Raw genomic sequence first — 14332 nt, forward strand, 5'->3', positions numbered from 1 at the left:
GAAGCCAGTTAATCAGTTACCTCTCCCAGTTCCTGGCCGGCCCACGCAGGAGCCCAGCCACCCGTAGCCGCCATGAAGACGCTCTGTGTGTGTGTGTGTGTGTGTTCCCTGCCATCACCTCTTCTGTCTGGCAGCACCCCTCCCTCCGCCTGGCCAGGCTCACCTGGGCTCTGTTCCTCAGCCTGAGGACTAAAAAAATCTCATCCAGAGGAAGGGCAAGGCTGAATGGGGAGGGGGCTTGGTGGGGGGAAGGGCAAAACAGGAAGAAGGTACAGTGAATCCAAAAGAACCCCAGTTGGCCAAGACAGAAGCCCAGAGGGTGGGGCAGGGCTGGAGCCCTGAGGCCCTGGTGTGCGGGCTGGGGGCGACCTAGCCAAATCAGAGGGAGGGTCCCAGTGTTTGGGGCCAGGGGTTTCCTTAGGACTCTGAGTGCTTGTTGAAGGAATCTCACTGGACAGCTGCTGTGAGGATGTAGCCTAGAACAGAACAGAGCTGGAAGGGAGCCTGGAGGTCTTCTAGTCCAGCCCCCCACTCATTTGATCATGATTTGATTATGGCAGCAAGTAAGTGGAACCCATCGGCCAGGGCCAGAGGTCGCCCTGGCAGAAATGCCAATCTCTGCGCCCTGCAGGCCCCTCTCCGATCCTGGGGGGCATCATGGACAGCAGGGAGCCGGAAGGAGCCTCACCCGGTGGGTGGGCTTGAAGTGGGTGCTTCCCTCTTTATTTACAGTGAAAATGAGATTGGGACCAGGGGGAGAGCCAGTGTGGCGCAATGGTTACAGCATCAGGCTAGGAACTGGGAGACCCCCCCCCCAGTTCTGGTCCTGTCTCAAATATGAAACCAGCTGGGCAGCCAGTCACTCTCCTTCAGCCCCAGGAAGGAGGAAATGGCAAACCGCTTCTGAAAATCTTCCCAAATTTGACACTGATTCAAAGGCACAAAAAATAGAGGGGGGTGGGTTTAGAAAGACACCCCTTTTAGTCCTTTAGAAGTAAAAACATAGTCTTCACTGAAGTTTCCTTGCTTTGTGGAGACAGCTGTTCCTGTGAAGGAGGTGGGTCCAGGCAGCCACAACTTCTGGGGGGGTGGGGGGGGGTCGTTCCACTGCCAGGGAATTTCTCCTTAGTTCCAGGTTGCTTCTCTCCTTGATTAGTTTCCATCCGTTGCTTCTCGTCCTGCCTTCAGGCGCTTTGGAGAAGAGCTTGACTCCCTCTTCTTTTGAGGGGCAGCCCCTGAGATACTGGAAGACTGCTATCATGTCTCCCTTCGTCCTTCTCTTCGTTAAACTGGACCTACCCAATTCCAGCAACCGTTCCTTGTGTGTTTTAGCTTCCTAATCACCTTTGTTGCTCTTCTCTGCACTCTTTCTAGAGTCTCAACATCTTTTTTGTATCATGGTGACTTTAGACCGACTCACCCAACCCACCTCACAGGATGTTGTGGGGAAAAGTGAGGCAGGAGAATTAGATTGTTTGCTTTGAGTTGACATACATGCATAAACACACACACACACACACACACACACACACACACACACACAAAAGACGGGATACAAATCTTCTACTAATAATGAAGCCAACAAGATCTGAGCTCAACTTGAGGAAGACTTTGCTTGCATTCTCAGGTGATGAGGAAAAAGGCAGGTGCCCCCCACCCCAGTGCAGCACTTGTGAAGACCCTGCCCCACCAGCCCCTCCCAGAGCCTGGGAGCGGCTCTTTGGCGGTCTTCTAGTGTCCCCTGCTGGCCACCCACGGGAAACTTGCCGTCTGCTGCTGACACTATTGGGAGGGTCCTACTCAAAAAGTGAAGGTCAGTCCAGGTGAAGCTGTCCTCTGGACCTGCACCAGAAGAGGTGGTGCTGGGGGACCAAAGGGGAGAAAAGCCCAGTGTAGCCAGCCATTCTGCTGCTGCAGGGAGCTGCCCCCCCCCAAGAAGCAGCATGTTGGGAGGGCCGTGGTAGAAAGGCCAAGCTTGTTTGAAGAACTGGGCTTCCCTCCTTTGCACGGAGCTTTGGCTGCTTTGAGATGATGCTTTCATGCAGTCCCAAACAGTGCTTGACCCTCCCATAGCCCAGGAGGACAAGGGCAGCCTCAGGGTATGTGTGTGTGTGTGTGTGTGTGTGTGTGTGTGTGTGACACTGAGGCTAAGAACCAAACTTTGTTTTGATCTTCGGCTGCCTGCTCTCCACGAGGGACCCCAAGGAGTGGAAAGGCGGAATCTCTGACACCCCTTGGGGTGGAGAGGAGGGACAACCTCAGGATCTGATTCGCAAGCAGCCTTGAGGGGTGCCTGTGGTCAGCATTAAACAGAGTATTTTGCTATGTCAAACCAACATCCGGCCTCTGTGACAGGCAGCTGAACTCCACTGCTGAGCAAGGCCTGCTTGCAGGGAGGGGGAAATCTTTCACTCTCCTCAGAAAGCCCCCCCCCCCCAATTGGGCTGTTGCAAGACAAACCCTCAGGCAGAGAGGTGAGATTTTGGAGGGTTTGGACCTGGGAGCGTTAAAGCAGCTTTTCCTGACTGTTCTTGGCTCACTCCTAGTTTGCATAGGCAAGTGGGGGCTACAGGGGGAGGGAGGATTTTCTCCTTCACCCGTTTCCCAGCCAGGGGCAGGCACAACCCCCCCCCCCCCCAATTCTCCCCTTGCCCCAACGCTTGGCTGGGCTTCTTCCTCTTTCCCACCTGGATGGGTTGCTGTTCTTCAGCCAGCCAGGAGGGGGAGCCCAGACCCCTTCCCAAAGGACCTCACCTTTGGAACAGAGGGAAGTTTGGCTTCCGGATTAACAAATCGGATGCCTTGAAGTGGGGGGGGGGGGGGGTAGAAGGCCGTTCCAAGGCGACATCCTGACAGCACATAGCAAAGAGCCTAGGATGGGGGCAACTGGCTTGTGGAAGAGGTAAGTTTCCAAGCCAAGAGAAGAGCTGGATGACTTTAGGCCAGTCGCCATGACAGCGCTAGCCCCTCTCTTTCAGCCCAACCCACCTCACAGGGTTGTTGTTGTTCAGAAAATAGGAAGAGGATTAGGAAGAGTATTAGGAAGAGTATTAGGCCTGGACCAATCACCAGGAGACTGTGAGTTCTAATCCTGCCTCAGACATGACATCTCTCCTAATGGTGAGAGCAATCCACCAATGGGACTGTGCTGCTACCACGTGGCTGTTTTGGAGAAATTACAATGTGGGCAGTCAGACTCTCCTACCCTACGATGTATTTCCTCTTCCCTCCCCTTTCTGGGATGGACTTCCTCCTCCTTGGTCTCTGGAGAGAACTGTTAATGGTAATGGCCTGCTTATATAGACCATAGAAGTCTTAACAAGGGGTTAATTACCGTACAATGGCTTTGGATCCAGAATGGTCAGAAAATGGTAATATTCCCAGCGTCTGTATGAGTCTGCTGTTGTCACATGTTAGCTGGACAATGGAGGATGGGATTCTCTCCAGAGACAAAGGAGGAGGAAGTCCATCCCAGAAAAGGGAGGGAAGAGGAAATACATAGTAGGGTAGGAGGGTCTGACTGCCCACATTGTAATTTCTCCAAAACATCCACGTGGTGGCAGCACAGGGACAGCTTGCCTTCACACGTTGTGGGTGCTCCACCCCCAGAGGCTTTCAATAAGAGATTGGACGAACATTTATCTGAAAAGGCATGGGGCCTCCTGCTTGAGCAGGGGGTTGGACTAGAAGACCTCCAAGGTCCCTTCCAACTCTATTATTCTAAGGCCAGCTGAAAGGAATCTGGCTTGAGTGAAGGCAGGCAAGGAAGGTGGCTGGGTCATCAAAGGCTAAGGCTGCTTCTGCAAGGGGGGGGGCTCAGCGCCGGGGGTGGGCAGGGATGGCACAACTCCCAAGGAGCAGGATGACCCAGGACCCTCCATTAGGCATGTGCCTCCCACACTCATGGGATGTTTCTCTATCATCCCACCATGGGGCAGCCCCAGCGCAAGGCTGGCAAGTCCTCCAGCCCGGCTTTGCCCAGCTCTGTCTCCATTGCTCCTGCTGCCCACCGCTCCTTGCCTGACCTTCTGACCACCCTCTGAGACACAGGATCTTTGGGGGGGCTTCTCTGCCCCGAAGGAGCATGAGGGGGGCCCTCCAGCACAGGCCAGTTGCTACCCGAAAGCCTGTTGGGACTTTGATCCCACCCATATAGAATCGAGTTCACTTGAAGCATTGGTTGCCACTTGGTAAGGCCACACTTGGAATCCTGCATCCATTTTTGGTCACCACCATATAAAAAAGACATTGAGACTCTAGAAAGAGGGCAGAGAAGAGCAACAAGGGGGATTAGGGGCCTGGAGGCTAAAACACGGGAAGAACGGTTGCAGGAATTGGGTTTGGCTAGTTAGACAAAAGGACTAGGGCAGGAATGGGCAACCTTGGCTCTTTTATGACTTGTGGAGTTCAACTCCCAGAATTCCTGAGCCAGCAGGAATTCTGGGAGTTGAAGTCCACAAGTCATAAAAGAGCCAAGGTTCCCTACCCCTGGACTAGGGGGTGATGGTATAGCTGCGGATTCCAGTATATGAGGGGCTGCCCCAAAGGAGAAGAGGGAGTCCACCTCTTCTCCAAAGCGCCCGAAAGCAGGACAAGAAGCGACAGATGGAAACTAACCATGGAGAGAAGCAACCTGGGACTAAGGAGAAACTTCCTGACAGTGAGGACAATTAACCAGCGGAACAGTTCGCCTCCAGAAGTTGTAGGTTGTTCATCACTGGAGGTTTTCAAGAAGAGACTGGACAGCCATTTGTCCGAAATGGTAGGTGGTCTCCTGCTTGAATAGGGGGATGGACTAGATGACCTCCAAGGCCCCTTCCAATTCTGTTGTTCTATGATGTTCTTCAGGCCAAGCCAATTCTCCACCCACCCACCCACCAGCCAAGAAGCACCCTCTCTGGTTGCTTTCCATCTCTTAAGTCTTTCCTCGAAGACGGATGTCTCCCGCTTGTTTGGCTCTCCCTACTAACCCAAGGAGGCTTCCTGCACAAACCTCAGTATGTCAACATCTTTGCAGTGTGGCCCTGCTCAGTTGCAGCCAAAAGACAGAAAGCCCTCCAGTTTGTTGAGCATGCTGGGCTGTTTGTGTGTCTGGGGTCTTTTTATTTCCCTCACCAGGCTAATCTTCAAACCCACCCCCTCGCAGGCTTTTATTTATTTATTTATTTATTTATTTATTTATTTATTTATTATTTATTTATTTATTTAGATTTATATACCGCCCTTTCCCGAAGGACTCAGGGCGGTTTACAGGGCATTTAAAAGAGAGTCAATACAAATGTTAAAACAAATTAAAAAAGATTAAATAAAACCCTGAGAACAGTAAAAAACCCAATTAAAATTAAAATTAAAAAATTCTCAGCCTGGGCCAGAGAGCTCGAAGAGCCAGGTCTTCAGGTCCCGGCGGAATGAATGGAGGTCGGGGGCAGTCCTAAGCTCCGCAGGCAGCTGGTTCCACAGGGCAGGCGCACCCACTGAGAAGGCCCTACTCCTGGGTGTTACCCGCTGGCAATCTTTAACCGGCGGCACCCTGAGAAGACCCTCCCTGTGGGAGCACACTGGACGAAGGGAGCTTGATGCCGGCAGCAGGTGTTCCCTCAAATATCCCGGACCCAAGCCATTTAGGGCTTTATAGGTCATCACCAGCACCTTGAATCTCACCCGGAGGGCAACCGGGAGCCAATGCAGCTCGCGGAGTAGAGGTGTTACATGGGAGTATCGGGAAGCCCCCATCACGACTCGCGCGGCTGCATTCTGCACCAGCTGAAGCCTCTGGGTGGTCCTCAAGGGCAGCCCCATGTAGAGAGCGTTGCAGTAGTCTAAACGGGAGGTCATGAGCGCATGAGTGACTGTGCGTAGGGCATCTCGGTCCAGGTAGGGTCGCAACTGGCGCACCAGGCGAACCTGGGCAAAGGCCCCCCTGGTCACGGCACCTATACTTTGTGTTCTCAATTTAAGCCTTTGTATTTGCCCCCCCCCTTACATTTTTATCGGTTGATTTGCATTAAGCAGCCCAAAGACTTTCAGTCACGCAGGCCAACCCTCCGCAGAGCCCTGGCGGAAGGTGGAATCCTCTCTGGGATTTAGTCCAGATCCTATCTGGGGCCTTCTTCTGTCCTTTTTATCTTTGTCTGTTTCTTTTGATCAATCCTTGTTTTTCTAACTGTTATTTGTTGGGCATTAGATGGTTTTAGAGGTCACGGCAGATGTTTGAAATCCTTCCAATTTATATTCTTTGTAAGGCACAGAGAGTCAGTCTGATTGCAGGAGAATAGAAATGTGTTTAAAAAAAATAAACCAGCCCCCAAATTGGAAGCTGCCTGATTCTGGAGTGGGGTTGGGCCAGCCAGTTCCTGGTGGGCGGCAACAAGGAAGAGGGCGGCGAGCGAAGGGGGAGGGAAAGGAGCCGGCCCAAACTCTCGCAAAGGGAGAGAAGGGAAATAAGGGGCCAGAACAACAGCCGAACGCTGCAGCTGATTCAAAGAAATCAGCTATTCATAAACCAGTATTTTCTGACCATCAATAGCCTCTGAGCATGTGCAAACAGACCTTTATAAGTATATCATTTGTCATGAGGGCCTGGTTTTACAAAATAAAAATTCACAGTCAAGCTATGGATTTGTATACAAAATTCATTCCAAAAAACCAAAAAAAGAGGACAATAGACTTACACACACACACACACACAGAGTACTATATACAGGTAGGCCACAACGGAGCCCAAAATTGATGTTATTAAGTGACACACTTGTTAAGCGAGTTTTGCCCCATTTTATGACTTTTCTTGCCAGAGTTAAATGAATTCATTGCAGTTATTAAATTAGTCACACGGCTGTAACGTGAATCTGGCTTCCCCACTGACGTTGCTTGTCAGAATGCCGCGAAAGGGGATCGGGGACGCTGCAGTCGTCATAAATGCGAGTCAATTGTCAGGGCATATGAATGTAAATTACGTTAGCACAGGGATGCGGCAGTAGCCATAAGTGTGAAAAATGGTCATAAGTCACTTTTTTCAGTGGTGTTGTAACTTTGGACGGTCACTAAATGAACTGTTGTAAGTTGAGGACTGCCTGTATGGTATCGCAGTGACACAGCAGGTGTCTTATTATTAACCTGCTATAATTTGAGCTGTAAATGGCATACACAGACCCGAATATCATTTCCAACATCTGAAATACAAGCCAATCTGCAGCTTCTCTTTTGGCTTCCCTCAAAATGGGGCCGGCTTCATTCATCTCATCGTTGCTGGCAACCAGAGGGGCTGTATACACGTGTTTCTAGCTAAACTTTGCAAAAATACCTATCTAATCTTCAGCAAAGGCAAAAATAAGGCAGGCAGTAGCTTTAAATGTTTTTTCTTCTTGCATTAAGTGATTTTAAAACTCAACAAAAATAAAACTTATAAAGAATGCTCAGAGAAGTAGTTTCCCCCCCGAAAAAACATCTGTTTTCAATTCAATAATCAAAGTTCAAAGTTACATATGATGAATGCAATCAAGTAAAAGGTTATGTAAATGATTAACTTTAGGGATTAGACAACAAGCCTCCTCTGGCAGAGTTTGTGGGATTTTGACTGTGGACTGTTTACGGTACTTGGACGGTTTCATTAACTGAAGCTACTGGTCAGCTGCCACTGTGCGTTGTGTTAACTCTTAATGTTGTATCTTCCGTGTTATATCTGGATTGTGCATCCGAGCAGGACAGACGGGGAGGAAGCTAACTGTCCTGGCTGCCAGGAAATTCCTTCTCAGTTCTAGGTTGCTTCTCTCCTTGATGAGCTTCCATCTGCTGTTTCTTGTCTCGTTTTGAGTCTTAGCTCCTTCTACGGCACCGTCTCCTTCAAGGGAAGCCCAGCTCAGTGGCCGCTGGTGCAAAAAGTGCAGCGACCATTGTGGAGGATGTGTTAGCCCCCAAAGGGGGTGCCTGGTCTGATCCATGAAGCCTTGGGCCTCTCTCTGCCTCATTCTCTCCAGCCGAGCCTGGGCAACCGAAGAGAGACAAGGGCTCCGCCACCCACACCGCTTGCACACCTGGGAGATGCCCAAGGTGCCCCGAGTAAGGGCAGGATGAGTCCCCTGCACTTCACGAGCTTTACCTCTGGACCCAACCAGGCCTCTTCCTGTTCTACCACAGCTCTTATCTATTTCCCAACCTTGGCAACTTTGTGATGCGTGGATTCCCAGAGTTCCCCAGCCAGCCACCACCCACTTCCTACCTGGCTATCGCGGGATTGTTCAAGCTATTGTTGACACCAGAGTTACCATCCTCTGCCCTGCGTAGAGCAACATTTTCCGCACATCAACACAAAGGCAGCTTAGAGTAGTTTTTGACTTTTCTTTGGCACACTTACAGTTAAGAACTTTGCAAAAAGCTTCTACAAGCGGCCTCAGATGCACAACCTCATAGCGCACATTACTGACTGCAGCATTCGTTAAAGAAAGACACAACCATTTCTGCTCTGTTGAGAAAGAAGGGCTCTGCCTGGGAAGGACTGTCCAGCGGATGCAGATCCCCGTAGAGCTGCTTAGGTGTCATAGAAGTCGACGTGGGCTCCGGATTCAAACGTGTCTGCAGCCAGAAGCTCCAGCAGCCTCTCGGCGGAGACGTCGCAGTCAACCAGCTGCCCGGATTCCTGCAGGCGAAGGAAGGCCTGCCTCACCTCCGGGTCTGCCGAGAGGGTGCGGGCTTCCTCCTGCATGGAGGTGTCCAGGGGGCCTGCGAGGAAGGAAGGGCGGCTCATTACAGGGGGTCCCCGGGAAACCCAGAGGGTGCCCGGGGTCCCCTGGACTCACCTGGGGCGTAGTTCAGCACCCGCACGTCTGGCTCTTCGGCCGCCAAGACCCGGAACATCATGTCGCGGGCCGCCTTCCCTGCGCAGTAGAGGGCCCAGCTCTTGAACGGCTTCAGGGCGCAGAGGGAGGAGATGTTGACCACCAAGCGGCTGAAGCCCGGCTGGGCAGGAAAGGCCTTCAGGATGGAGGCGGTGAGGCAGAGGGCAGAGGTGACATTGAGGTTCAGGTAGCTGTTGACCTCGCCGGGCTCGGTGAAGTCGGAGAAGATCTTGGAGACGTCGCCCAGAGAGCCTGGGAGAAAAAGACTCCTGCTCATCTCCAGGGGAGACTGTGGAGCAGAAGGACAGGGGGAGGAAGGGGGGGGGGAAGCAGGGAGTTCCCACCCCCCCACCAAGGATTCCTCTTGCTGTCTGCAGTCAACAGGCTCTTTTCTTTGAGGCTCCAGTCACTGGCACAAGGCAGCGCAAATGGAGATAATTTATTTATTTATTTTATTTTATTACATTTTTATACCGCCCTTCTCCCGAAGGACTCAGGGCGGTGTACAGGGCAATAAATACAAAAACAGGATACAAAAGTTAAAAGCGAATTAAATAAATGCCCAAGGTTAAAACAATAGTTAAGATATATTAAAACCCCAACCCTAACCCATCAGACCAGGTGAGACTGCTCAAATAGATAGGACCAACCCCAGTGCAGGGTCCGATTCTGACCGTCATTGTGGTGGTGAAAGCTTTGGAGCCATTTCACTGACTGTTAATGCCACCAATACTTGCGGAGCCAAGCCAGGGGCACAAGAGGCTGCGGGGGGGGGGGGGAAGCATCTCACCTTCCCCCAGAGACAGAGGCCCCCTAACCCTCATTGCCAGCCCCCTCGTAGCCAAACTCCTCTGAATTAAGGGCACAAAATTCCCAGGCGCGCCAGGCTGATCTTGAGCCCCAACATCTGGAGCCAGCTCCTCCATCCAACCTCCCGCACCAGCAGCAGCCTCCTCGGCCTGGGTCGCCCCCACCCCACCCCGATCCTTGCCCGGGGCCCACGCGCCCACCCAGCAAGTATTATGGGCTGCAGGGAGCACGTGGCTGGAGGGGCAGGAGAGCCGTTGTGCCCCCTTCAATTGTTCTGCGCCCAGTGAACGTCCCACCCGCCACAACTGCAACACAATCCCCCCCCCGGCCGCCGCACCTTCGGCTCCGGCCCCAACGCCGAGGGACAGGCGGGGGCCCCAGACGCCCCCCCCCGCTCCCCAGGCCGAGGCGGGCGGCGGCTCGGCGCCCGGTTCTCCCCCCCCCCAGCCCGGAGCGGCGCCGGGATCGGCAAGCGGCGCCCGCGGGGCTCTCACCGGCGTTGTTGAGCAGCAGCAGGCGCTGGAGCGGGCCGGCCTGGCGCAGCTCCCGCCCGGCCTCGGCCGCGCGCCGCAGCCCCTCCTCGGAGCCCAGGTCGGCGGGCAGCCCCCGCACCAGCAGCCCCGGCCGGGCGGCGCGCAGCTCGCCCTCCAGCCGGCCCAGCGGCCCCGCCGAGCGCGCCACCAGCAGCAGCGCCGAGCCGGGCGGCAGGCGGGCGGCCAGCAGGCGGGCCAGGCTCCGGCCGAGCCCCCGCGACGCCCCCGTCACCACGCAGGCCGTCCGGCCCCACGCGCGCCCCGGCTCCATCGCCCGCCGCCGCGCCGCCGCCGCCGCCGAGCGTGGGCGGGCCTCCGGGGGAGCCGCGGGAGCCGGGCCGGCGAGGCGGAGAGAAGCAGCCCGGGGCCCGCGAGCTCTCCTGCTCGGGCAGGGGTTCGACTAGAAGACCTCCGGGGTCCCGCCTGCGTTCTGCCGGGAGAAGGAGGCATCGCCCGGCGCCCCGCATCCCCTTGATTTGCGCGGGGTGCTCCGGATCCGAGCGGGCCGGCCCAGCTGCTCCCAAGCGGCCTCGCTCTGCCGGGCGGCGCATCCCGAGTGCCGGCGCAGGAGACGGAGGCCGGGTCCCCGAGTGAGGCTGCCGGGAGACCCTCCAGTCGAGGCCCCGGGCCAGGAAACCCTTTGGAGGTTCCAGAGTCGCTGGGGACGGGGACTGGTGAATCACCCCAATGGGGGTAGGACAAGAATCTCTGGGCATCGGGGCCCAACTGCCTCGGGCTGAGACTCGGTTCTTCTGAAGGGGGCTGGGACCCCCCAGTGCTTTGCTGAGGAGGCTTTTGCCAGAAGTTCCCAGCTAGCGGAACCTGCTTCCCTGGTGGTGCTGAAGGATCCCTATGGCAGGCTGCCATTCGGTAGCAAGGCTAGATCCTGGTCTCTTTCCAACACTTCCTGCAGAGAGCCGTCCCCAACCCCTGGTCTGCGGCATTTTTTTAAATTATTTTAATTCCATTTATATCCCGCCCTTCTCCGAAGACTCAGGGCGGCTTACAAGCTTAGCAGCAGCCTTCATTCTATGTATATGCCTGCTTATTAGGGCTTTCACACACACCCCAAGTGGCATTATTACAAAGTCAGCTTATTGCCCCCAACAATCTGGGTCCTCATTTTACCTACCTGGGAAGGATGGAAGGCTGAGTCAACCTTGAGCCTGGTGGGACTCGAACCTGCACTAATTGCAGGCAGCTGGTGTTACTTAAGGAGGCATTAGCCCACTGTTCCACCAAGGCATGCCCGCACAAACACGCAAAGCCCCATCCGCAGAATGCAGGCAGCACACAGAACCACACACCCTTCGGGTCCGTGAAAAAACCTCTCTCCGCAGAACCGGCGATCCCTGGTGCCCCAAAGGCCTGTTAAAGTGGCAGCCAGGTTCCCCCCTCCCTCCCCCCACCCTGTCTATCGTGTTCAGCCCTCAGTCACCCCTTGCCTGGCTCAACTTGGAGGACATAATTTGCAAGACAAATGATGATTTAGACTTGTGCAAGGCTGTCAGTCAGCCCCTCCCTTGCTCACATGTCCTGGCCTGGCTGTGTGGATACTGTACTGAACACTGACTGTATTCAGTAGCCAAACAGATTTTAATTCAGCGTATCGTTTAAAGCAAATCTTTGTTTATCTGATGATTATGAGATACAGGCTTATAATCTTATGATTATTTTATGATTATGAGATACAGTGTTTGAGTGAAACATGCTTAAATTAACTGTAGTGAAATTCTGCAGTTTCCACCAGAGCTGAGAATTCGGGATTAGGTCCCGATGGAAGAAGCAGGCTTTTGCTCCGTGGGTGTTGACTCTCTTGCCTCCACTGCCCCAGTCCTTGTGCGTTTTATACAAACTGGCTCCTCTTTGCATCAGCCTGACTTTCACATCGGAGCGGATCGACCTCATCCTGGGATCCGCTCAGAGCCTTCTCTTTTTTTGAGGATTTTCCGAGATGCTGTCTGCAGTTTGACCAGCTAGTCTACGCTTCTACCGACTCTGCTCTTATTTTCTGTGCAAATACAAGGATGTTAATAAAGTTTGATCCAGTTCTCCCTTGTGAGATTGGTCTGTCTCCTCAAAAGAATAGGAGGGACAAGGGCTGATGTACCTGGTGCTGTGCCTCAGTGCCATAGGCCGTATCCGTCTCTTTCCCACGCTAGTGTTAGGGGTGGACGATCAGCAAATGCATCGCCTGGAAGTAGGTGGCGGCACCAGTAACTGCCCAGGCACCCACCAAGGTGGGATGCTAAGACCTCCAGCTTTCGGTACTCTATTTATCACAGGCAGATTAAGGAACAAGTACTTGAAAAATATTTTGCAATTATTCCTCCATCATGATGACAACGTTGCATTTATTGCCACACATGCTGCTCCCCCAGGGATTAATATCTCAGCAGCTCTAATGACCTGGTGGGCAAGCTAAGAGTAACCTGTAGTGGGACGGAGGGCCAGGGAAGCCAACCCACCCAGGAGAAGAAACTGCAGAATCGGCAGCCACGGAAGCCCCTGCCCTGCTGCTGCCCAGGAAACCCTGTGGGTTGTAACACAGAGAGAGCTTCAGATGAGAGACGAAGAGGAATCTCCTGGCTATGTAGCATCAACCTATGAAAGCCATGTGCGGTGGGTGAGCCCTTCCTTGCCGGAAGTCTTCAGAAGTAGCTAGTCGTTGTGGATTCAGTTTGAAAAAAAAAGCACAGCATGGAGGAAAAGAACCATGTCCATTGCAAGGATTGTTGGGTTCACAACAAAGAAGGTTCCAAACAAGAAGAAAAGATTATTAGGGGTACAAGGCAGGAAATCCTAGATTGGCTGGCCAGTTTGGGGACCTAGCCAGGCCAAGGGTGTGTGAGTTACATCCACTCATTCCACTGTTCAAGGTTACAACAGTGCTGAACAAGCAGGACTTGTGACCGGTCCTTGAAATTGCAGCCATCTGGGCACCTCCTGGTCATAGGAGGAACATCTGCAACCTTCCCTGCCAGCTTCTTACAACAGTCATTGGGGAAGCCAGCAGGAGTCTGCAAGTTGCTCCTGTGAGTAGCTTCCACTCCTGCCATCTTTTCAGCTGCCTGCATTCTGAGGCACCCAGCGGCCTGCGATTCCGTCCTTTCCCATGTCGTGGTCATGTGAGGTCATCGCTCAACGACGGCGTGACCCTGGGGTTGCAAGGGCAATAGGATGTCCTCAGAGATGCCCTTCGCTAAGTAATGCAGCCACCACCAGGTCCCCACCTCCCGAAAGTGCTAAGACTCATGCAGTGAAGCAGGAGTTGAATGCCAGGGGTCCTTCCATCTCTTCTGGGGAAAAGACCCCAGGCCAGAAGGCCTGTCCTGCCCTGCGTAGAGGGAGACAATGACATGAATGTAAGGAGTAGATCTACTCGGTACTTAAATTTACACTGAAGAGCTATGGGGAAGTAAGAAAATCACAATTTTCAGAGAAAAAAAATCTCTGGATTTCAGGAAGGTGCTATAGGCCAGAGGCCTCCAACCTCGGCCACTTTTAAGACTGGTGGACTTCAACTCCCATGTTCTCATCGCTGGCTGGAGAATTCTGGGAGTTGAAGTCCACAAGTCTGAAAGTGGCCAAGGTTGGAGGCCCCTCGCTCAGTCTAGACCAGGGGTATTCAAACTTGGCCCTTTTATGACTTGTGGCTGAGGAATTCTGGGAGTCGAAGTCCACGAGTCATAAAAGGGCCAAGTTCGGTCTAGAGCAGGGGCAGGCAACCTCGGCTCTTTTATGACTCATGGACTTCGACTCGGGAATTCTGGGAGTTGAAGTCCACGAGTCATAAAAGAGCCGAGGTTGCCCACCCCTGGTCTAGAGAGAGTGCGAGAGAAGCCTCGGTGTCAGAAGTAATTATGAGAAGGAGGGTGGGGCGGGACAGAGACGTGGCAGGGGATGGACTCGATGATCTCTTGGGGCCCCTTTCCTCAGCATGACCTCCATCGAGAAAGCGTGGGGGAGGAAGAGGGTCCCGAGGGGATCTCTCCTCTCCCTCCCCCTCCATTCCCGGCGGCGGCGGCGGGGCGGAAGACCCGGAAGCGGCCAGGAAGTCCCCGGGGCGGAGCGGCCGGGCGGCGGGGCGCGTTTCCGGGGGGGGAGGGGGGAGGAGGAAGGAGAGGGCGTGCGCTGGCGCGTGCGCGCGTGCGCCTG

General features: G+C 53.8%; 1 protein-coding gene across 1 annotated transcript; it reads right to left on the reverse strand.

The window, feature by feature from the left end:
* Positions 1–6650: 6650 nt before the first annotated feature.
* Positions 6651–10445, reverse strand: SPR (sepiapterin reductase; the record flags this gene model as incomplete). Its single annotated transcript, XM_081333345.1, has 3 exons — positions 6651–8715; positions 8793–9083; positions 10136–10445. The coding sequence occupies 3 exons, from the start codon at positions 10443–10445 to the stop codon at positions 8525–8527; spliced, it is 792 nt and encodes a 263-aa protein (XP_081189471.1). The 3' UTR covers positions 6651–8524.
* Between the last annotated feature and the right edge of the window lie 3887 nt (positions 10446–14332).

The sequence above is a fragment of the Vipera berus genome (genome assembly GCF_964194415.1).
Source record: "Vipera berus genome assembly, chromosome: 7".
Lineage (NCBI taxonomy): Eukaryota > Metazoa > Chordata > Lepidosauria > Squamata > Viperidae > Vipera > Vipera berus.